Source organism: Cibotium barometz, chromosome 20, assembly GCF_041138505.1.
Source record: "Cibotium barometz isolate CiBa-2024 chromosome 20, ASM4113850v1, whole genome shotgun sequence".
NCBI classification, from domain to species: Eukaryota; Viridiplantae; Streptophyta; class Polypodiopsida; order Cyatheales; family Cibotiaceae; genus Cibotium; species Cibotium barometz.
This window is the reverse complement of record NC_141065.1, coordinates 53,474,245-53,500,081: the sequence shown is the minus strand read 5'-3', so window position 1 is coordinate 53,500,081 and position 25,837 is coordinate 53,474,245. Positions and strand designations below refer to the sequence as shown.

The window sequence follows — 25,837 nt, the reverse complement described above, 5'->3', positions numbered from 1 at the left end:
TTCCCAAACAATATCGATCATTACCACCTAGCTCAGGAAGGGGGGAGCCACATGAAGCTTCTAGCTCCTCATGCCAGGCACACGCTGATATAGAAGTTTCTACATGCTCTACACCTACTCTTGTCAACACCCAACAAAAAACCGATGAGTCTACGTCTCCCCTTGTAATAGTATCATCGGAAACCATTTCCTCCATTCGTCAATGGGAGCGTACATTACCATCTCTGCAATTGGATGTGGCCACAAGGGTTATAAAAAGCTATCTGCCCACATCACAACCTATGACCCGCTGGACAAATTGGTTCCAAGAGGCTGCAACATCATTGCAAATAATATGATCTACCCAAGGAAAGGGGGAGCATGTACTCACGCTCGACATTCTAATGCTTCCTCCTTAACCTTCTCTCCTGACCATGTAATTGCCAAATTCAAGGGGATGTATATATATAGCTTCATACATTTTATTTTTATTATTATTATTTTTTTAAAAAAAAACAAAGAAAAGAAAAACAAAAAATAGTAAAAAGAGCAAGAGCACAAAAACAAGCGAAATATCCGTATACAATCAAGAACTAGATTGACCTGTCATAAACCTACTGATGCTATATCTGTGTTTGCAGATATGGCAGATGCCCGATCATCATACACTTCATCCACTCCTACCTTGGGTGAGAGGTATCATCTGTACCTTTCTCAGATATTCCACATGTGCTATCCTGTAATTGAAACTGAATGGGATCATATAGATGTACTAGCCAGAGAGGAAAATATTGAGGAATTAGAATGGCTAATTCGCCTATTGACCATGACTGACCCCTACTCCGTAGAGGACATATCCCCGATAGCCCAATACTTTCCTTTTCCACAAGATGACTATCCTCGCATGGTTACATTTTTGATGAGTTTATGTGGATGGGAAAATGAAAAGGAAATATCTGACAATGATGAATGGACGGATGAAACTCATGGCACTACTGAGGTTGACTTTATTTGTTTGGATGATGCGGATAGAGGCTTAGCCTTAGGGCTAGAGCCAGGACTCTACAACATCCTCTTACCGTATCCTCAGTAGTAGTGTGGTGACTGGTAGGTAGGTTAGCGTTTTCAAGTTTTTTCTAGTTTAGATTCCTTAAACAAGTCTTGAAATTTTCACACTGATGTGCCTCTCGAGGTATAGTGCTTGTTAGTTGATTGTACAGGTTGAAAAGTTTGAGGTGGGTTCGCTTCCAAGTCCAGAGACTGCTGCAACGTTCATCAAAATATATCTACATCAAATTGCAAGCTGTCTCGTCAAATCAAGGAGATCTCCAATTACAGGTGTAATTCTTCCATACCCACTCTCTTTCGTTTTTACTGTTCAATCAATTACATAAACTATAATGCATGACCACATGGAAATTGTCAATGTACTACTTAGTTTTTAAAGTTGCTTGCATGCTAGTGTAAATCATTAATGAGCTTAACTTTATTGGAAATATTCCTAGGCAGCATGATGTCTTTAGTTAACCTGGGAATACGATTGTCTTAGGTCTAGGGTCAAACCATCTTAATGTTTGACACCTGGCCATGTGTGTGTTGACCTCTAGGACATAGCTATTACCCCTTTGTCGAAAGGATGCAAGACAAATAATAGTTCAGGAGCAAAGATCAAAAGAAATAGATTTTTTTTTTTTTAAAAGCCTACAATAAATGGCAATACAAGTCTTAATGTGCTTTAATGTTGGCCTATCGCCTTATTGATACTTGGTAGGCGAGAAGTATTCTACTCCAGACCGATGCCTTGGTTGGTAGGGGGTAGCCTTGCCTAAAGTGAGCTAATAGATTCCTGGATAATGCCTTGTGTTAAACATGGTACCAGGATCGATGTTAGTTTTGCCTTAGGAAGGTCGCCATTGTGTGTAAAAATTGTCACGTGCATTTAAAAAAAAAAAAAAAGAGGCAAAAGGCTCCTGTAACTCTGATGTTTCTTGTTTCCCTAGGCTTGTGGTATTAACTTGTTCTTAGAGTAGACACAGTGTGGTCATGTGTTTATTTATTAAGCTTGGTTATTTTCCTTGACTTAGGCCACTTATAAACCTTGATTAACCTTTGACACCTTGCTTACTCTTGATTTACTTTGAGAGAGAGGGAAGAGGTTGGAGAGGAGAGAGAGAGAGGGAGGGTGGGAGAATGAAAGAGAGGGAGGGTGGGAGAAGGAAGGGAGGGAGGGGAGAGAGAGGGAGGGTGAGAGAAGGAGAGTGAGGGAGGGTGGGAGAGTGAAAGGGAGGGAAGAGAGAGGGGCCAGGAAGAGGGTGGGAGAAGGACAGAGAGGGTAGTGTGGGCTGGGCGGTGGTGGGACAAGGAGAGAGAGAGAGAGAGAGGGTGGAGCGGAGAGAGAGGGAGGGTAGAGTGCAAGGGAGGGAGGGAGAGGGAATTGAAGGAGAGAGAGAGGGGGGAGGATACAGAGAGATACCGAAGAGAGTGAAGGATAGAGAGAGTTAGGAAAGAGAAGGATAGAGAGATTGAGATAGGGAGGACACAGAGAGTGAGAAAAGAGAAGGATAGAGAGATTGAGATAGGGAGGCCACAGAGAGTGAGAAAAGAGAAGGATAGAGAGAGTGACAAGGGAAGGATATAAAGAGTTAGCAAAGAGACAAGGATAGAGAGGGTGAGAGAGGGAGAGTGAAAGGGAGGGAAGAGGGGGAGGGGGAGGGAAGAGGGTGGGAGAAGGAGAGAGAGGGTGGTGTGGGCGCTGGGCTGGGTGGTGGTGGGCGGAGATGGTGGTGGCAATAGTTAGAGAGAGATTGTTCAAGTAGAGAGAGAGGATAGCCAAGAAAATCTCCCTCCACCAAGCTCCCTAAAAAATCACACTCTTTTACATATCTCTTGTCTATTGTATGCTTCTAATTTGTGTAATTCTATGTTATGCTCTAATTTTTGTGCTTGAGAATTAGAATTCCTTCTCGAGAGTCTTAAAGATCCTGACAGAGACACTGGGCATACCCAATGCATCATAGAGAGAGAGAGAGTATACGTAACATGTAACACTACAATATGGACATCTTATTGCCCACCACTTGAATGTACATTGTTTTTTATATGCATTTGCTTCTTTACTTGAGAGTTTTATGCAGCCTTGATTTGGACCACTCAATGTGTTACTTTACTAACTATAACATCCACCCCAAGTGACTCCACAAACAATATCACACTCTTCCCATTCTACTTCCCTTCTAAAGAAGGTTGCACTCTCTTATCCCTCATTTGATCATCCTCAAAATCTCCCAAGACCCTTGAGACCCTCTCCATCTCCTCCTTGCTTTCTCTTTTTTTTTTTTTTTTGGGGGTTGCTTTTGTTTTGTTTTTTGGTTGGGTAACATAATCTATATAGAGAGAGAATAAAAAAGGACCTATTACACTTGTCTCCTCTACTGAGGCTCATCCATGGAGAACACAATACAATAAATGCTCCCAAGAGTACTCAAACCCTAAAAAAGAGCGGACCACCTCCTCTAGAGAAGAGAAAAAAGGACCTATTCCTCTAGTAAGGCTTGCCCATGGAGAACACAATACAATAAATCCTCCCAAAAGTACTCAAACCCTAAAAAAGAGTAGACCACCTTTAGAGAAGAGAAGGCCACATGCCTCTCCATCTTGAGAGGGACCCACACCTACTTTCATGGGGGAAACATTTGAACCCCACGTCCACAAATCCATCAGACCTGGGGACTCTAAAACACGAAGGCCATTAATGTGTTGAAAAACACTCCCCCTCCTTAGAGAGAAATCTTCCCCTAGGTCATCATAAAACATGGCCATCAACTTCAAGCTTTTAGTAACCTCTTGTGCAGGCAAGTAGCCCCTCTATCACCATTGTGTGTGCTATATGTAGCCTACCATGTTATCTTCTTGACTAACATGAACCTCTTGGTTTTTTTGACAATGCCATCTACAAGAGAGATACCTCAACATGCACATAGACAAAATCACAACATCAACTGTACATTACATATATCACAAGCTAGAGTAAGATCACAATTGATCACAATCTAATACATATCAATTGATCACAATCTAATACATATCAATTGCATAACAATTAATAAACACTCAACATATCACATAACAACCCCTTCTTTTGCCTAGATTTCCACTTCTTTTGCCTGAATGCCCCCAAAACTTGGAGGAGGATACCCAACCCTTTAATAATCTACAAAACAAGATACATCTCCAATCACATTACAAAATAAGGCATCAACGTCTTCAAGTACATATGCCCCTCCTTCCATGGATTACAAACCTACCTAGTCTTTTGAGCTGCACTAAATCCCCGACATCTCTTAAGACAATTGATTAACACGTTCAATGTATGCATTGCATTCATAAACTGATTTCTTGCATCTTAAACACCATTACGTTTTCGCTATTTGCTCTCTCAGCCCAAGCCACTAATATTAGATGCCCATTCTCCAATGTCTTTTCCAACAACATTGTTGCAGTTTATGTTCAAGTTGTGAGAGCACTGTAACTTTTGTAGCAACAGTAGAAAAACAAAAAGAATAAAAAGCAAGAGGTGCATGACATGCACGTGAGCAGATTACCTCCCTTCAAAAGGCATACAACATTTTGAAAGACACACATCCATCCACATGATGGTGGCGATGTCAATTGTTAGCCAAAAAATAGGTGAATTTTCATTTTCTCGCATACAACATTTTGAAAGACACACACACAAAAAATCCATCCACATGATGGTGGCGATGTCAATTGTTAGCCAAAAAATAGGTGAATTTTCATTTTCTCTTTGATTTTCTGAAAACTAACAATTTGGCTGGGCGGGGACGCTGGGCTGCCAGTGTGCAAGCGGCCTCAAACTCCAAAAAACCCTAGATCAAATAGAGCGAAGAGGGCAAGCCGAAGTTCTTTCGTGCTGCTGCTTCTGCTATTAGGGGAGGAGGCCGCGCTGTCTTCGTCTGTTTGCTCGCATCTGCAGACCAGCTTGCGAATATGGTACGTTTGGTATCTTCCCGTGGTGCTTTTTCATTCCGTTTCTGTGTTGTTGTGTTCACAGACATGGCCTCGTCGCTTGCAATAACAGGGGCGCGTTAGAACCAAGACAGTGAAGAAGGCTTCTAGGCTGATGATCGAGAGGTACTACTCTCGGATGACTCTGGATTTCCAGACCAACAAGAAGATAGCTGAAGAAGTGGCCATCATCCCTTCCAAGCGCTTGCGGAACAAAATCGCAGGGTTCGCGACGGTAAAGTGCTCGTATACATCAATTTTTTTTGCCAAAACGGCATTTTTGAGGAAGATCTAGGGTTTCCTCTATTTGTAAGTCTTACCTAACCGCGATGGACTCTCAGAAAAAAGTGATTCACAGGAGAAGGAATGGCATGTTCTTACAGTTTCCACTTTTGTGTGGTCTAAGTTAATCGATGGGTGTATCTCTGATTTGGCTGCTAGAAACGCCACTATGAAAGAAAATCTAGGCAACGAGCTTGTTTTACAGCCATGTGAAGACAGTTGTAACTAATGCCGGAGTTTTACCCCTTTGAGAAAGGCTTCACTGCCGCATTAAACTACTTGATGCTGGATTTCTGGGTCTGTATCTTTAGCATGTGAGGTTTTCTCTGGGAACTTGTTTCCACACTAGAAAGGTTTGTTCATCAGAGACTGATGGTGCATAGGTAGGGGTTTTCACTTGATTATAGTCCTTCAAGGTCATCTGCAAGGTTTGCTACTCTGCTATCCTTTGAAAGACACTTTTATTGGTAGTTTCAAAGGTGAAAAACGATCTTTGTTTTTCTTTCTACTGTGAGGACCAATCTTCCACAGTAAAAAGTTTTTGAAGTTTTTGCTTTGGCACCATGGATGATCTGCTTAGCTGATGGTTTTGGTGTTTGCAGCATTTGATGAAGCGAATTCAGCGAGGCCCTGTACGAGGTATCTCTCTGAAGCTGCAGGAGGAGGAACGCGAAAGGCGCATGGACTTCGTTCCTGAGGAATCTGCGATTAAGACTGACACAATTGAGGTATAACTTGTTATCTCCTCCCTCGGTGTCATGAGTTTGTTAATCTTGTTTTTTTTTCTAAGCTTGGATATTAATGTGTACAAAGTTGAGCTCATGCATGAGTACTTCTGTTCGGGCTTTTTTTGTGTCTTAAGTGTTCTTTAGTGAGTTTGGTTCTCATGAGGTTTTGTTTGCTCCTTCAGGTTGACAAGGAAACCATGGATTTATTACAAGCACTAAACATGGGTCAGTTGCCTGGCGTGGTCAAGCAGGTAACCATTCTGGATGCGCTTCACTGAAGTAGTCTAAGCTAAGCTGTTAAAAGTTAGTGACTTTGGAATTTGCAGTCTTAACATTCTATTCCCTTTGCTTTGTATACAGGAGGCTCCAGCTGCCGGAGCGAGTTATGGGAAGCCCCCAATGGCAGGAGGTTTTCAAGGCGGGAGAAGGAATTAGGTTCAACAAGTCTGTATCTGGATAGCAAACTAAATCCTGCCCTGGGGGTTGTAGAAGGCAAAACTACAGCCAGCTTGTTTTGGACCGTATTACTGCAGAGCACAGGCTGTAATGGCTTGAGTTGTTTGCAGTCTTACTCAGGCTTTTCTATTTTTAATCTGAGTTTTTAGTTGGTCATTTGTGTACTTGAACATTAGAGCAAGCTAAATTTTGGAAAGAGAGGTTTTGGATTTTCAGAGTTTTACGTATGTGTTTAGATCCCTGTATCATTTTTATTTTGATGGAGTGAAAGGATGGTTTGTGAACCGATTGTTTTCTACTGAAAACCTGAGTGGTCTTGATAAACATGACCATCGAGAATATTAAATCTGCTACCCTGTTCTACCAGTCTGACATCAAATCAGGTGCGTTGGCATAACTGGTTGATACCGAAACTTAGAGCTTCTCATGTCAATGTGTTACTCCCTTTCAGCATGTGCTGCATTGTTTTTCGGGCCCAAGGTCTGAGGCTGATGTTATCTTGTCTCCCCAATGCTGGAGTGTTTCATGCCCCAGATTTGATGCATATACTTCTTGGATTGCAAAATTCCTAATAGGTCTCTTTGGCAATTAGCAGCCTCTGCCTATAAGAGGCTCTTCTAGTTACTCCATCCCTCTTGAATGGAAGGTGTTGGAATTTATCATCTGCACATGGTCTACATCATCATTTTCATGCTTGTAGTGGCCATTTATGAGGCCCTGCATATGCATATTTATTTAGGCATTTTTCCCTTTTTTTATGCCTTCTATAGCAGTTTTATGTTATTATGTTGCTGTCGGCCTGCTTTCATGAGGAGTATATAAGGGTTGTCCCCCTTTCCCTTCATTTTATCTCATTTTTCAGCATCCTCTTGAGGTCATTAGCATCTGCTTCTGCTTCTTATCATTGTACAGCACCTATGGGCTTCCCTCGTGCTCAGTTTTCAGCAATGAACATCACTTTACAGCATTTACAGGTCTTGTACCTGGGCCTACACCTGTGTTTTATATTGCTTTTGCCTTCTTTTAGAAGGCCTCTAATCAGGACTGCTGCCCACAGTTTTGCTTGAAAGGTTAAAAGCTGACAGCAAGTTTGTGTTTATGTTTGACATGTGGTGGTCATTCCCATGGGATAGTCATTGTAGAGTAAATGGCTACATTTCCTTTATTCCTCTTAGAAGTGCATGCATTATATCTTGCGCTTGTAATTGTCCTATGGCCCCCTCTTATCTTGATTGACCAGAGCTCAAAGTAAACCCTTGTTGGAACCCTGGCGGTGACACATGACAAGTAAAAATTTCATTTATGACAGTCATGAGTGCTGCTCACTCATTGTTTGACTGCTTGCATGCATACGTTACAAGTGAGTATTGCCTTTTAGATGCATATTAAATGCTAATCATGACAATTCTGTTTTTACCTTGAACTAGAGATATATTGACCTCTAGACCTAGATTATAAGCCTTGATTGATGATTTTATTCACCCAGTTGAAACTCAAATAGCTCATGTTTACTTGTGCTTCTAGTATGTAAAGCTGCATACTAGCTAAGTTCCTTGGTCTTCTGGGGTCATGCCTTAAGGAAGTAGCGAAACCGTCTATAAGACAGTCGACGAAGCCAATGACAAAAGTGTTCCTCTGTTCGAGTCTTAGAACAAGCGTGCTCGTTTCTGACCCTGCCTAGAAAAACAAAAGTATGGAGAGCTGCATAGAGGAGTTAAGTATTTAAGTTAACCATAATGATTGCTAGACTTTTCCTGAGAAATACTGTCCAATCTCCTCCCAGGATCACCCGATTCGCTCAAAGCTGTGAATCCTTCATTTACTGTTTCGTATGGTGGAATCTGAACATTAGTCCTATTGGTAATGTTTGTGCAAGGGTGAAAGCTTTGGTGGCAAGGTTATAGGGTATTACTTGGGTGTTTCTCACTAGCAGCTCTTCAAGTGATGGAAAATCCTTGTCGAACCTTCAGATGGGTTTATACCTTGTGTCCGTTTCCTTGCCCACCCACTACTTCAAGGCCACATCGGGTTGAAATTCAAGCATTGCAAATCACTACATTATCCAGCCAAATGTCTAAAGTTCATAAGAGTTTTCTGTCAAAAACTTTAGAGTACTATTAATAGGAAAAGAAATACTTAAAGCTTTTTATCAAGAAGCCTCCCGGAAAACTAACAAAACACATGGCAAAACGAGTGGATACTAGCTTGTAGTTCAACAAGGTCCAGAATACACTATCACCTCACGATCTCTGAGGATATGAGTTACGATTTGTTTTTCTTGAGCTCTCTCAGTTTCTCGGTAGCAGTTGATTCATTTGTGAGATTACTAGTACAGTCTCCCATTTTTTTTCCACTTGAAAAGTCTATAAATCTTCAGCCATTAGTTTTGGCCAGGGATCCTTAAGAGCAACTCTCATTTGCACATTCAAACACAATCTTAGTCCTTGCACTGGTTTAGACTGCTTGCCTTGAAAGACAAACAAGGCCTTCTTTATCCATATTATCTACAGTCAGACCCTTGTGCCCCTTTAATGGAATTTCTTTCCAATTCAAATCTGAAGAGTGAGCAGGTGAGATGACATGCCTAACAGAAATTCCAATGCTTCTTATGCATGCCTATGGAAGGATAAATATATTTCAACAAATAATCCTATGGCTAGAAAGGTGTATGTGATGTCTATAGGTAGGAACTATGAAAGAATATTGCTGGGGCAAGCAAGATGGCTCAACTTAAGGTGGGTAGTGACAATCACATTGCTGCCACTTTGGAGACCCATCAAAGCCATGCTACAAGTCATTCCAAGCATTGCTACTTCTCCTTGGTCCCTAAGTTGATCAAAAAGTGCAAGCAGAACCACTGCTAAGTGGCTTAATAGAGGAGAAATCCACGAAAGGCAAATAGCCCCTTCTAAATCGAAGCCTCAACCCTCTCAAGAAGCAATGGGTAAATAAACACCTTCTCTTTTGCTTCTGGCTGATTAGTTTCTATGTCTACACAAAACGAGTACTAAGAAAGTAGAGATTAAATCAGAGTATGAGTCCCCTTCCTTGGAGGAGGTAACAACCCCATACAAGCCAAGGAGAAGGAAGAAGAAAGGCCATATTCCTACTAGCCTAATGTTTACAGGCTGATTAGTTTCTTTATGTCTGCATAGAATGGGTCCTAAGAAAGCATAGACAAAATTACAGCATGAGTCCCCACCACTCACCTAGAAGGAATAGGTAAAAACCCCATACAAGCCAAGGATAAGGAAGTAGAAGAAATACACATCCATGTCTAAAAAAAAGACTTACTTGGGTCCATACATGCACCAAGTGGCATTGTATAGAAGTGCACTTTCAATACCACTCCTAAGAGTGCATGTTGTTTCTAGACCCAGATGTCAAAGAAAAGTTAAAATTTATGGAGTTGGATAGGTATGCCCAACCTCGCCCAAATACATCAACCCATGCTTGTGTGCATAGCTCCTCGAGGCCTATGACTAGGGGACAGAAACAAGTGAACTAACTCATTTGATTGGCTGATTAAAAATGATATTAGAGGGGCCCTATCACCACCCACATGGACACATCGGGTCGAGAAGAAAGACCTGCCATTCGAGGATATGTTAAAGGATACAAAGTTCAACATAAATGGTACAAAATATGAAAACATAAAGGATCTTGTGGAAAAAAAGGCATGCAGGGCCTTATCTATGATCATGCAGGCCAAGCCTCTAGACAGGTATAACATGGTGGGAAAAGTACATCTCGAGAAGCAAGATTATTGACTAGGCATATTACATGTACAAACTATCTTTAGGCCCATCAAAATAGATTGGTCAATTCCTACCCCCTCACTAAGCTAATCATCCATGTAAGTGAAATTCCCTTGCCTAGAGAACCACTAATAGAGGTAGAAGAAGAGGCATGGGACCTGGAAGCAGAAGAAGGGCTGATGCAAGAGCTAGTTGTAGTCCTTGAGGACACAGGAGTTTCTAGAGAAGTTGGGCAAGGAATAGGTTCAAACGTGGTCAAAGAAGACCCCAAACTGGCCAAAACCACAAGCAACACCAACTAAGAAGAAGAAGCTGAAGAACTGCATGAAAATATTCTTAAAGAAACATAGTCTCCCACAGCATCTTCTTGCAAAATTTTAGAATTAAAGTTACAACTAAAGTGGATGCGGTTACAGGTTTGGAGCATAACACCTTCTCGGAAACATAACCTACTGTGATGCAATCCAAAAAAGGACTCTGTGAAGGTATACAAGCCATAGTGCCGATCTTTGCGATCTCTGATTTGCCAGAAAATAAGTGTGTCAATGCCTGTGCATATGGTGCCGCAAGAGAGGATGTTGTGTAGATTTTAGATAATATAAAGGCAAGTATCTTCGTGGATATGCAATCATCCCTAGAAGTGGATGTGGATGAGTTAGTAGATAGATTAAAGCATGCCTTGAAAGATAAGGTATAGAGAGTCAAGGAAATGGTTTTGAGCTTTGAGCTCTTTGTGATTTTGGGGTTTTATCATTGATGTTATTACCAATAGACTTGTTATTACCAATAGACTTGGGACCTTGAAGTAGAGCATAACTTGCATCTTCATGTTATTAAGTAGAATGTAGAGGAGTCATTGCAAGATTTCATTACTTGATGAAATATCTCAATTCACGATGCAAGGAATGGGAAAATCAAAGTGATGAGCAAATGTAGGTTCTTTTCATCTTAGGATTGAGAGGTACACGATTATATGATTATTAATCGCCAAGGATTTAACATCTATTGATTAATGTTATAAACTTACTATTAGCCTAGATGACAACATATGAAGGAGTTAACTTCACTTAAAGCCATGACAAGTACTCTATTAAAGGTTTCACATGAATCCTCCACAGAAGGGTAGGCTATAAAGGAAGAGGGCATGCTAATAGTTACTAGTAGAAGAGCTACGCATTTCTCTATTAGTATAGATCTCTCTAACAATGGAAAGTGAGATAGGGTCATAAACTGCAAGGTAATCCTCACATGTATCCACGGTAAGCTATGGTCTTGTGTGTAGTGTATTGGCAAAATGATTTGAGTACCAAATGCTTACACCGCTAGGGCCTCTCCAATATTGTGCTTATTGTATGTGTTTAGAAAATCATGGCACATCATAGTGTCCTAACCAACACAATGCTTATGTGCAATTCCAACAAATCTTCTACACCACATGAAATGAAGAATAATCTACAAGGGGGGCATGTACATGGTACCATATATACCTTTGCTAATGTGAATCTTGTGCCTGTTCACCTTGAAACTCTAGTGGGGTAAACAATCTCTTCATTGGCATGTTTGGGATGAGCTAGAGAAATTGTTTGGGGCAAAGCCAAAAAATTTAAAAATAAGGTTAAAAATATAATTCTTTGGCTTGGACATTAAAGATAGTGACTCTTTTTCAGCACACCTCAACAAAATAAAGATTACAACACTAAAATTGGTTGGCATTAGGATATTAGTAGAAGAAGAGGATGCCATAGCCGTATTTTTAAAAAGCATAACACTTAAGGAGTATAGCCCACTACCTTGAAGGACCTCCCAGATCAAACCATTGCAGTAGTGGAAGCAACACTCATAGAAGAGGAAAAATAGATTCGATGGAAGACAGCCCAAGCTATATCAAGTGAGGAGAAAGGACTCTTCTCAAGAGAGGACTGAGATTGAGAACTAGAGAAGGACCAAGGACAAAGATGACCTGCCATTACTGTGGCAAAATTGGTCACATGGCAAAGGATTTTTGACATAAAAAAAGCACCAAAGAAGTAAAAGAAGGAAGCCTTCTAGGATGAAGGAAACACCGAGCATCTTTTCTAGATGATAGGAGGAGCATGGATCCTAGCCCCTGGTTGTAATCCCACTCTCCCAGTGTGTAAAGTGTCAGAGCAACCTAGACAAACCACTCCAACCATATGAGTATAGAGTGTAGGTTAGGTTAATGCGTGTTAGGTGTTAGACCCTCATCACATTAAGGGGAGGTATTGAGAAATGCAATGTGTGAGGGTGCAACATGTGTAGAAAAGGGGAGGAGCATACATATTAGAAAAGGAATAGACTAATGGTCCAATGTCAAAGGTTGATTTGTATGGTCATTTGTAAAAGGTAAAATCAAAGGTTAAAAAGGTAGCACATGGAAAGTGCAAGGAGGGACATGTAGTGTGAGCATTTATTGACACATGGAAGGCACAAGGGTGGATTGGGGCTCCATGAAGAGCTATATAATAATGTACTTGGATCATTCTCTAATGCAAGAGATTTATGTGGGTTTTTTTGTTAATTGTTGTCATTATCCTTCTATTAGTTTAATCTCACCTTATGTCTTAATCACTAAGCTTAATCATGTCTCTCATTTGCTTTGATCCACCATGAGTTCAACCATGCTTGAACAAACAAGCAAGTAATCGACATAAAAATTGAGAAGCAATGCTTCATGACTTTTTAGTAAATGATGGAAGGTCTAAAGTATTCTTAAACTTAATAAATCTGATTTATCCCTCAATCCCCTTTTTAAAAATACATTCATTAGATCCAATGGCCAAGTTGACCCCATCCAATCCATGAGTTGCCACCACCCAACCACATAGTCATAGGATCCGATTCAATTTTATTAAGGGTAGATGTGCCCGGGTACAAGGGATTTCTCACCCAAGCCCCCTCACCAACACTTCAATAGGCAATAGAAAATAGACACACCATCATAAAATAAAATCTTTACTCATGCAAACGATACCAAGTATGAATAAATAAAACAATCCATATAAGTATTATAAATTGTCCTAATTACATAAAATATGGCCGAATTCACCTGCTCTAACATGATGCCATGGAGGATAGATTCCTCATGACACTCCCTACCTTTTCTACTACAGAGACCACCCCTAGACATACCAGAAGCTCATCCATGCTCGATCATCAAGGTCCCGATTGACCGTCATCACATGAGCCACCTCTCGAGTGTAACTCATGTGGGATAATAGCCCATGTGGTACCTCCACAGGATTCAATGAATCACATTGCATCATACATCATTCTCTCGACATGGGATTCCCTTCCATCTTTGTGACTTCAATTGATTTTTTTTTTGGTTCATTTCATGAAACCCATCCATGAGTTTTGCCTCTACCCTGACCTCTGGGTTAGGAGGACAAATCCACATTTATACTAACCAAATTTATTTACCTAGTTCTAGGATACATTGGTATAAAAAAGACTCAATTGAGGGATTTGGTTGATTGTGTCAATCTCTATTCTTAAAGTTTGTGCGCGGAGACATAAATTCAAATAAGAATAGAAAAGGTTTGACAGAACACATTTAAATTTATATTCTAAACAAATAGATTGAAGTAAATGCCACATTTTGGATGTAGACATAAAGTACCTTTGATGATGTGTAAGAGGTTGAATAGGAGTGTTGGAGGCCCTCCTCTCCTTCAAAAAGCCCACAAGTTTCTTTGCTTCTCCCAAGGTGCAAAAAAGTACCCAAGGTACTTGGCAAGTGTAAGAGGGTGTAAGTCTCGACATGCAATGCTATGCACTCGTATGCAAAGATGAGGTTATATATATATATATATATATATATATATATATATATATATATATATATATAGAGAGAGAGAGAGAGAGAGAGAGAGAGAGAGAGAGAGAGAGAGAGAGAGAGAGAGAGAGAGAGAGAGGGGTTGAAGATGAGTGAGAGGGAAATTTGAGACTATTCATGGGGGGGGTGGGAGAGGGAGAGAGAGAGGGAGGGTGTGAGAGTGAGAGGGAGGGAGGGAAGATGGGAGGGAGGGAGAGGGAAAGGAAGCAGAGAGAGATGGAGAGGGAGAGAGAAAGGGAAGAGGGTGGGAGAGGGGGACAAAGAGAGAGGGAAGAGGGAGAGTTAGGGAGAGAGAGAGGGAAGCAGAGAGAGTGAGAGGGAGGGTGGGAAAGGGAGAAAGAGTGAGAGAGAGGGAAGGATAGATTATGCATGGCGAGGGTGGGAGAGGGAGAGGGCAATGAAGGAGAGAGGGAAGGATAGATTATGCATGGGGAGGGTGGGAGAGGGAGAGGGCAATGAAGGAGAGAGGGAAGAGGGTGGGAGAGAGAGAGAGAGAGAGAGAGAGAGAGAGGGAAGAGGGTGAGAGAGAGAGAGAGAGAGAGAGGGAGAGATAGGGAGAGAGTGAGAGGGAAGGAGAGATTATTCATAGGGAGGGTGGGAGAGGGTGAGAGAGAGAGAGAGAGAGAGAGAGAGAGAGGGAAGAGGGAGAGATAGGGAGAGAGTGAGAGGGAGGGTGGGAAACGGAGAAAGAGTGAGAGAGAGGGAAGGAGAGATTATTCATAGGGAGGGTGGGAGAGGGAGAGGGAGAGAGGGGGAGAGAGAGGAAGAGAGAGAGAGAAGAGGGTGGGTGAGAGAGAGAGAGAGAGAGAGAGAGAGAGAGAGAGAGAAGGGAGGAGCTAAGTTGTGCTAGAGGGGAGAAAGTGGGCTAGGCTGAGAGGTGGTGGTGGAGGTAGTTAGGAGATAGTGGTGAAGGGAATGGAGAGAGAATGTCCACATTTTTAAGAGAGAAGAGTTGCCAGCAAAAGCTCCCTCCACCAAGTTCCCTCAAAAATCACACTCTATGATATGTAGTAGCTAATGTATACATTATCATTTTTTGACAATGACGTCTAAGTCTAAAGAACTTGTATTTGAGGGTCTCAAATATACAAAAATAAACATACAAATATCTCACAAGAAGATAAAATGTAATTTTAAATGTTTTCAAGCTTGGGAGTTGGGGTAAGCACAAGTTGACGTGGCATTATATGGTAGTGATGTGTATGAACACACTTAGGACCGTCGGGGCACTTTTTTCCTCACTAGGAGGTTTTTCCCCCCCGTGTGTATGTACACCCTCTTATCTACTCATTTTGGGGGGTGTACTTATCTTTTGTATCTGGCACACATTTGTTCATTCCTATCTAGTGACTTTGTGTGCTCTTAAGCTTCTATATCTTGTGTGTGTGCAATGTTACAACCCTAACCCTAATTCTAACAATTGGTATCAGAGCTAGCTTCCTTGACACTTGATCTAGTAGTCTACCTCCCTCCTCCACGACCCTGTTTTTTTGTCTCTGATTGAGATACACTCTTAGGAGAAGAAGGTATATACTGTAGTGTGCTGTATACGAAGTATACAACATTTTCAGGGTTCGCGGCCCGTTTCGGACACCACAAGGTTTCTGTAGACGTTATGGAGAGACATTTTTTTGGATTGGTTTTGTCGATTTTGGGTGCTTGGGCTGTGTAGCGGCAAAGATTTGGTGTGCAACAGCATCTAGAGTGTCTTTAACATCACCAACCATCATACTTTCACCACCAGTAACACTCTATTCTCTACTCTATGTTATTTTTCATACACTTTGGAGGTGAATCAGTCAGTTGGTAGCCATCCAAGGTTGTATTCTGAGTACTTATAGTGTGTTGAACGATTTTGCATTTGGTAGAAAGTCATGGCTAGCAGTAGTGATGTATTCAACATTGTCTGTTGAGGATAAACTTGATGGGACTAACTACCCATTGTGGTCCTATATGATGAGGCCTGTATTAGTTGCTAAAGGCCTTTGGAATGTGGTCAATGGTAGTGAAACTTGTCTTGTTTCACAATTACCAATGCAACCAGGTGCTGTAGGTACATCTGAAGTAGAATCTGATACAGATGTGGCTCCTCCACATGCACCACCAGTAGCTCCCACTACTGCTCAAACGAGATGGGATGGAAGAGATGCATAAGGACATGCATTCCTTGCACTTTCTGTGAAGCGAAGCATTATTCCTCATATTTGGTCATGTAAAACTTCAAAACAAGCATGGGATGCACTTGCTGCATTATACCAGGTGTGCAATGAAGCACGTGTTGCATATTTACGCAAACAGTTGGAGTCTGAGCACATGAATGAGGGAGACTCAATGGACAGCTTCTTGACCAAGATTAAAGATTTTAAGGAGCAACTTGCTAGTGTGGATGAGATATATCCTGATAGTACATTGGTGCCCATAGTTTTCAATGCATTGCTGGATTCTTATCAGAGTTTTGCCTCTACCCTTAAACTCATGATTGATGAAGGGAAATCCAAATGCCCTTACATTTGATGAGCTGGTTTCAGTACTCTTGTAAGAAGAGCAGTCTAGGCAAAACAGATTTGTTATGCGAGTTGGTGACCAAGCTTTTATTGCCAATCAGAAAGGTAAAGGTAAAGCTTCTTCGCATGGTGGCTATAAGCCAAAATGAGAATTCTCAGGTAAGGATGCAGAGAAAGAAGGTGATAAGCCTAAAAAGAAGGGCAAGTGTCACTATTGCAGGAAACCATGGCACTACATAAATGAGTGCAAGAAAAGGCTAGAGAAGGAGAAAAAGAAAGAATCGGGTATGGCTGTGAACGATGCATTTGCACCAAGTGTAGAGAAGAAGGAATCTGTAAGTTTTGCTCAAGATGATTGGGCATGGACTGTACATTGCATTTATGACCCTTTTGTTCATGTTGTATGCATGTCAGTGGGGCAGAATCGGATGCTTGGTACTTTGACAGTGGTGCAAGTAAGCACCTTACTTCACAAAAAAAATTGTTCTCATCTCTCAGAAATCTGTCCCAAGTGTAGGAACTGTCACGTACAAATGGTTTCTCATATCCTGTTAAAGGAGTTGGTAGAGTTATGCTCACTACTGTAAATGGGGGTGCATTTACTCTTTCTAAAGTTTTATATGTGCCAGGCATTAAGAGAAGAAATTGCTGTCAGTTTCAGCCTTAGCCTTGTTGGTGAAATTTGTGGATGACAGATGTACAGTTCATGATAGAAATGATGGTTATTTTATCATTGCCTCAGGTACCTTGTTTCATGGCCTATACAAGATGGATGTATTTGAGAAGTTGCAGCATAATGCTTGCTCACTCTCTATGACTCGTGCTATGATGGTTATTTTATCATTGCCTCAGGTACCTTGTTTCATGGCCTATACAAGATGGATGTATTTGAGAAGTTGCAGCATAATGCTTGCTCACTCTCTATGACTCGTGCTATGAGTGATGTAGAATTATGGCATGCACGATTTGGCCATCTGAATTATGGTAGTTTGTTATGCCTTCAAAGGCATGATATGGTGTCCGAGTTGCCAACTCTTGAGACCCCTACTAGACATGTATGTAAGGGGTGTATTCTTGGTAAAGTGCATCGAGCATCATTTCCAAAGGATGGATCTGTGAGAGCTGTTAAGAAATTACAGCTTATACATAGTGATGTATGTGGTCCTATGAGGACACCATCAATTGGGGGATATCTATAATTCGTCACTTTTATTGATGATTACTCTAGATATAGCTGGGTGTATCGATTAAATCAGAAGTTAGAGGTTTTTATGTGCTTTAGGCACTTTGTATCCATGGCTAAAAATGCATGTGAATGTAAAGTTGCACCCTTTGTTCAGTTGAGTATATGTCCAAGGAATTTCAATCATATATAGCTGAAAAAGGCATAAGGCATCAATGTACAGTGCTATACGCACCTCAGTAAAATGGTGTGGTTGAGAGGAAGAACAGGTCTCTCATGGAGATGGCACGATGTATGGTGAAAGCCCAAGATTTACCTCATGGTTTTTGGTTAGAGGGAGGCAACTATGTGCGCAAACTATATGTTAAACAAATGCCCTACCAAGGCCTTACAGTCAAACTCCTTATGAAGCTTGGCATGATAGGAAGCCTTTTGTGGCTTATTTGCGTGTTTTTGGTCATCTTGCTTATGCTCTTGTGCGCCTGAGCAACAACGCAATAAGCTTGATGATAAGGTAAGTTAAATGCATATTTGTGGGATACAGTTTAGAAAGTAAGGGATATAGACTCTACCATCTGGCTTCAAAGGGATTTTGGTAAGTAGAGATTTTGTTTTTGTCAAAAACTCAGTTTAGCCCATGCTTTTATGCAAAAACAGCAGAATGTATGCTCATAGGACATGTTTGATTCGCTCCTACCTTTGTTTAATGGAGGGAAACCATATGTAAAGCAATTGAATGCTCAACCAAGTGATAAAATTCAGACTTTGAAGGTGCAAAATCAGCCTACGAATCAGCCTTTTGATGAGGCAATTATTGAGGATGTAGTGGATGAGGAGAGAGAAGCCATAGAAGAATCTAGGCATATGCCAAAATGGCTTGTGCAGACATTGAGGGATAGCAAGTTGGTAGCTCCTTTTCCCTGTAGAACTCATGTAGGTTCTCATCATGTAGTAGAGTATTCTCATGTGGATCATGTTCTCATTTCTACTTTATGTAATGAGGAGGAACATGTTTCCTTTGAGGAAGCACATGATCATGATCATTGGATGCATGCTATGCAGTATGAGTATAACTCTATACTTAAGAATGACACCTGGTATTTGACAGATCTACCTCATGGCAAGAAGGCCATTGGTACTAAGTGGGTCTACAAGTTAAAACACAAAGCAGATGGTAGCATTGATCGCTACAAGGCCAGACTTGTTGTAAAGGGGTATGCCCAGCAAAAGGGTATTGATTATGATGAGACCTTTGCACCCACATCTCGTATGACTACCATTAGGTGTCTCATTGCTTTAGTAGCACAACATGGGTGGAATGTGCATCAGTTGGATATTAAGGCTGCATTCTTGAGTGGTGATTTACATGAGGAGGTGTATGTATCGCAGCCTCTTGGTCTTGTTGTGAAAGAAGAAGAGTCAAAAGTATGCAGGTTGAAAAAGGCTCTTTATGGACTTAAGCAGGCTTCTAGAGCATAGTATGAGAAGATTCATACATACTTGGTTGCAAATGATTTTTGCAACAGTCCATCAGAGAGTACCCTCTATGTGAAGAGGAGTAAGGACACAGTTTTGGTCATCGTTCTATACATTGATGACATGTTACTCTCACAAGACCCGATATAGATCAGATTTTAGCCTTTAAGGATGATTTGTAGTCATCGTTTGAGATGTCAGATTTGGGGCCGTTGCATTACTATTTGGGGATTCAGTGTATGCAACGCAATGATGGCATTGTTATGTTGTAGTCTAAATAGATATAGAAGCTATTGAAGATGTTTAATCTTGAAGATTGTAAACCTGTGGCCACACCTATGGAGACAGGTACTTGACTTAGTCTTCAAGATGCAAGAGACTCTTTTGATGCTAGTTTGTATGAGCAGGCTATTGGATCCCTTCTTTATGTATGCAACATGAGGCTAGATATACAGTATGCGGTCTCACAGTTGAGCAGATTTATGAATAGCCTAGGTATGAAGTATTGGCAGGCTGTTAAACGGGTTTTTTGCTATTTATAGGGCACTTAGTATTTTGGATTGTTTTATCCAAAAGGGATTGAGTCACAGTTGCATGCTTTTATCAGATTAGGCTGGATGTTATGACACATGAGTGTCCACTAGTGGGTTTTGCTTTTGCCTTGGTGATTCATGTATATCATGGCTCAGCAAGAAACAACCTATAGTGGCCACTTCCAGTTATGAAGCTAAGTACATGGGACAACTTTTACAGCTACAGTTGAGTGTGTGTGGCTCAGACGTCTTATGGTTAATTTGGGTGTTGGATAGTTGTCTAGCACTATGATTTTCACTAATAGCCAGAGCGCATTAGCAGTTGTGAGGAACCCAGTGTTTCATGCTCACACTAAGCACATTGAGGTGCATTACCACTATGTCAAGGAAAGACTCTCTGAAATAGAGATCAGCTTGGTCTATGTGCCTACACATGACAACATGGCAGATTTATTCACAAAGGCTCTTCCTCGTGAAAAGTTCAAAGCTTTTCGTAAAGCTTTGGGCTTACTGCCTTCAGGGGAGATTTATAGCATTATATGGTAGTGATGTGTGTGAACACACTTAGGACCGCCGGGGCATTTTTTCCCTCACTACTAGGAGGTTTTTTCCCTCGTGTGTATGTACACCCTCTTATCTCCTCATTTTGGGGTGTGTACTTATCTTTTGTATTTGTTGGCACACATTTATTCATTCCTATCTAGTGAGTTTGTGTGCTCTCAAGCTTCTCTATCTTGTGTGTGTGCATTGTTGCAATGCTAACCCTAATTCCAATAGTTGATACCCAAGATATCAATATGTGCACACAAAATGATCTACAAGAGATCAAAATGTGCTATAATTTTTTTAATATAATACATAAAATGTATCACACGAATGCACGATATGTACACAAAATGATCCTCATTAGATCAAAATGTGTTTTTTGATTTAATTTTTTAAATTTAAGTTAAACATAAACATAAATCACATCATAAATACGTGAAATATGCACACAAAATGATCCACATGATATCAAAATGTGTTTTTAATTTAATTTTAATATTATTATTATTTAAAATTGATTTTCTAATAATTATTTTATTAAAATGTTTACACTAATGAATTAGAATGTTTTCACAAACTGAAACACTAGGTAAAAAATAAGGGTAAAAACTTTTACCTAAAGCTCAAGACGTGAAATGAAAAACAAGACATTGACCACTTGATAAAATAAATAAATATTATTTTATTAAAATATTTACACTAACGAATCAGAATATTTTCACAAAATGAAACATTAGGTAAAAAGCAAGGATAATTTTTTAAACCTAAAGCTCAAGATGTGAAATGAAAAATAGGACATTGAAGGCACTATAGGGTTCTTTTAACCGGAATATGGTCCTATATATAAAGACCTAAATGTTTCGGTCAAAATATTATTTTGGTTGAAACAATTGGTGGTAAAAATTCCTTGTTTTCTACATTTCAATTTTTTTTAAATAATTCGACTGAATTAATGCAACTTAGTGAACAATTCATATATGTGTAAGTGTATCTACATGTGTGTGAACACCCTCTTATCTAGATAAGATAAGTGTGTGCCATGTGTCATGTCCCTATGTGTATATAATTTATGTGACTCAAAAGATAAGGTTTACAACCTATAAAAGCATGTACTTGTTGGTGAACATATCAATCAAATCGATCACTTTTGAGTCGTGCAAATAACTATTTTACATGTACTTTCCTCTCTCTCTCTCTCTCTCTCTCTCTCTCTCTCTCTCTCTCTCTCTCTCTCTCTCTCTCTCTCTCTCTCTCTCTCTCTCTCTCTCTCTCATGGCTGCCTCAGCCTTTTAGCCCACCATAGCTCAGGTCTTGTGCAACCCTAGCAGGAGCTCGTACCTTCATTTGGTACATCAGAGCTAAGGCTTTCCATTGTTTCCATCACCTGCTTTCCCAGGCTATGGCCTCATCTTTGCTACAATCATCTACCTCTTTGCTACGTATTTGCTTATCATCCTCAGCTTCGCGTAGTTTTCTCATCACATTCACTTTGCCCTTCGTAGCCCATCAACATTATGAGAGACTCTAGCATGGGAGGTGCAGATGCTGAGTTTAGATCTTATGAAGGGTGGATGGGGTAGGTGGTAGCATCTTCTTTGCATTAGGGTCTCACCACCTTTTCTCCAAAGGGCAATTTGTTGGGTACTTTGGAGTCTCTTGTGTCTTGTATGTCCACCCGGTGTACCTATCTCAGTGTGTGTGTAACTATCTATATGTGTTTGTATAGGTGTGAACATCTCATATATGTGTAAGTGTGCTTACATGTGTGTGAACGGATTGTCTAGATAAGATAAAGTGTGTGACATGTGACATGTGTCATGTCCTCATGTGTGTATGTGATTTAGGTGAGTCAAAAGATAAGGTTTGCAACCTATAAAAACATGTACTTGGTGTTCTTCATATCAATCAAAGGTACTAAGCAAGGGATAGTGGTACAAAATTGGTTGTCCTTGACACCACCTAGGCTTGGTAGAACAAGAGTAAAGAAAAAGAGGGCAAAAAGGAAATAAAGGAGAAATATTAAGCTGTGAAAATTCCCTGAGGTGTTATACTTTAGTCTTTTTTTTGAAATGTGCCATAACAGATAGACGTGGGTGGAGACGTGGGTGCAGACGCGGGTGGAATGCAAGGAAGCAGATTTCTCTCTCTCCCTCTCTCTCTCTCTTAGACCTCCCCTCTCTGTCTCTCTCTCTCTCTCTCTCTCTCTCTTAGACCTCTCTCCTGCACATCCTCTATCCCCTGCGGAACACCATAGCCCTCTCTCTCTCTGTATAAACATGGCAACTCAGGCCATCACCATATTTATAGAGACGATACTGGAGGTTGAGTGTGATCCCTTCACTAACCTTGAGTCAGGGATACCTGCATTTACAGAGGATACTATCAATGAAACCCAAGCTACTCACAAACCTGTCGGCAACCAAGAATTTCTCTGGGGCTATTGGGCGCAAAAGAAGCGTGAGCAATGATGCAAGGAGCGCAACCCTGCTAGGGAAGGTAGCCTTTCAAGAACCAGGTCAAGGAACAATATATGCAAAGCCATGGCTAGATGTTGGCGTCGACAGACCCAAGGACTAACAACAGTAGAACAACAGGAAATTCTAGAGTAGCTCATGCATCATCAGTCGTTTTCCAAGTTGAGGAGTTCGGATGTGCAATCGAGTCTTCTTTCCAACGTTCACAACACATTGACTCAATTGAAAGTACCTCACTCTGCAAGTGAGCTGTTTGTAAATAGAGCCTCTTTGATGATGATACTGAACAATGGTGATCAGAGAACAATGTCAGTGAACCAGTCCAAAATTGCTGCTGTCTTGGGTGTTCATCGACGGAATATAGCGGCAGCAAGCAGTCGACTGGAAACGAAAGATGAGAATGAAGTGTTGCCACTTAGTGCTTGTCACAGACAATTGCCTTTGTATACAAGTATCACAAGTGAAACTAGAGATTTGGTGACCGCTTTTTGGAAATCTGAGACGAGAGTTTCACCAAACAAAAAGGATATTTGTAAGTAGAGGATCGAGGCAAAATGTGTCATCAAACATCCAATTCATCTTCTAGATGACTCTCAGGTAATATGTTTTTGCTACAATGCAATCCATGGTGGCCTTGATTTATGTTGGAATAGTTCAAAATTTGTAGTCTTTGGGCAGCACTGAAAGCTTGGCTGTTCAGTACCAAACTGGTAGTTTTTTACCAGTCACTCTAGGCCATAAGTACCAATTTGGTACTGCAATCATTGTAGGTACCAATTCCCATATCCAAGTACTTACCATTGTTTGAATTCCCAGCTCCATAATAGTATCATTGTAGGTACCAATTTCACCTCCATAGGATTAAATTTGGCACTTCTCTGAATTTTGCATTGTACCCAACAGGATTCACGGTACAACTTTTGGTTGCAATGTCCAAGAGTAAGGAAGCACAGTCTCAATTTGGCACTTTTGAGAAGCACTCACACTTGGTAGTGTAATACCAAATTAGGTTTTGGAGACAGATTTGGTGCTTTCAATGTATCTTGCAAAGTACCAAATGGATGCATAGTACCAATTTTGGAGCGTTTTATATCCAGAAAAGTATCCAATTTTGTACTAAGCATCCAATTATGGTACTGTAAAGTATACAGAGAAATAGCCAATTTGGTACTATGGATCAAGTTCGGTACTATGCAGGGTGCTTAAGTGTGCTTGGTTAGTACCTAAGGTGTTCCACAGCTCCAATTTGGTTTTTTTGGGCACCCCTTACACTTGGTAGTATAATACCAAAATGGGTTTTGGAAACAGATTTGGTGCTTTTAGAGGATACTGAAAAGTACCAAACTAGATGCATAGTACCAATTATGGCACTCTTTGTATCCAAAAAAGTATCCAATTTTGTACTAAGCTTCCAATTATGGTACTGTGAAGTATACAGAGAAATAGCCAATTTGGTACTATGGATCAAGTTTGGTACTATGTAGGGTGCTTTAAGTGTGCCTACATAGTACCTAAGGGGTTCCACAAATCCAATTTGGTGTTTTTGGGCACCACTCACACTTGGTAGTATTATACCAAATTGGGTTTTGGAAACAGATTGGGTGCTTTTAGTGAATACAGAAAAGTACCAAACTGGATGGATAGTACCAATTTTAAAGCTTTTCTGTATCCAAAAAAGTACCCAATTTGCCACTACGGATCCATTTTGGTAATATGCAGTATGTAAAACAGTACCAAATTGGGTACTATGGTTCCAGCTTGGTACATAGAACCAAATTTGGTGCTTTTTTGTATTCACAAAAGCACCCAATTTGTTACTATGATCTAATTTGGTACCATGCTTAATGTAGAAAAGTATCCAATTGGGTACTATGGTCCGCCTGGCAATAAATAGAGCCTAATATGGTGCTTTTCTGCATCAAATTTGGTGATAAAAAAACAGAAGCAGGAGGGAGCACACACAAGAGAAGCAAACCCTAATCCATATCCATCAATCATAAAGAAGGAGAGAAGCCATAGTCATCATCTCTCTCACACATACAAAGGAGAACACAACATAGTGTTATGTCCACACTACAAAAGTAAACCTAATGTAATGTCCACACCACACATGACCAGCTGGACGCAGTCATAAACACACCACACGATATCCATCTACCATACTGTCACTCTGTCAGCACCCATGTGCTATCCTCCAGCTGTATACGAGCTTGACATTTCAACACTCCCCCTCAAGCTCGACATGTCCATCTCTAGGACTCCCAATCTAGTACGGAAATACTCGTTACCAAGTGCTTTGGTAAAGATATCTGCAACCTGCTCATCTGTCTGTACATATGTCAAATCAACATGCCCATCTAGCACTTTATCTCTGATGAAATGATAGTGGACCTCAATATGTTTGGTCCTGGCATGATAAACTGGGTTGCTAGTAAGCTGAATACTACTCATGTTGTCACAATGAATGACAACTCTCATATCACTATGTAACCTGACATCATCTAGCAACTTCTTCAACCACATAGCCTCACATGCAGCTATGGGGCTGCTCCACGATACTCTGCCTCTGTGGTAGATAAAGCAACTGTAGGTTGCTTTTTACTGCTCCAACTCACAGCTCCACTACCAAGGCTGAAAACATAGCCACTGGTAGACCTCCTGTCATATGCACTACCGACCCAATCTGCATCTGTATATCCATAGACATGCATGTCTTTTCCTGCCTCATAGAAAAGACCATAATGCACGGTAGTTTTGACGTATCTCAGAATACGTCTCACAGCATCCAAGTGAGGTTTACGAGGACTCTGCATAAATTGACTCACCAAACCAATTGCATAACTGAGATTTGGCCTCGTAATGGTCATGTAGATAAGGCTACCAACCATTTTCCTGTACATGGTGATATCATCAAGCTCATCACCCAAATCAGCCCTAAGCTTCATGTTTTGCTCTAATGGTGTCAACATTGGTTTGCATGCTGTCATACCATACTTTGCCAGCATGTCAAGTGCATATTGCCTTTGCACCAACCATA

The 25,837-nt window shown here is 40.7% G+C and overlaps 1 protein-coding gene across 1 annotated transcript; it reads left to right on the top strand.

The window, feature by feature from the left end:
- Positions 1-4,849: 4,849 nt before the first annotated feature.
- LOC147628025 (small ribosomal subunit protein eS17-like) lies at positions 4,850-6,681 on the top strand. The gene is made up of 5 exons (XM_086814995.1): positions 4,850-4,989; positions 5,078-5,239; positions 5,889-6,014; positions 6,197-6,265; positions 6,375-6,681. The coding sequence occupies exons 1-5, from the start codon at positions 4,987-4,989 to the stop codon at positions 6,447-6,449; spliced, it is 435 nt and encodes a 144-aa protein (XP_086671121.1). The 5' UTR covers positions 4,850-4,986; the 3' UTR covers positions 6,450-6,681.
- Positions 6,682-25,837: the final 19,156 nt, after the last annotated feature.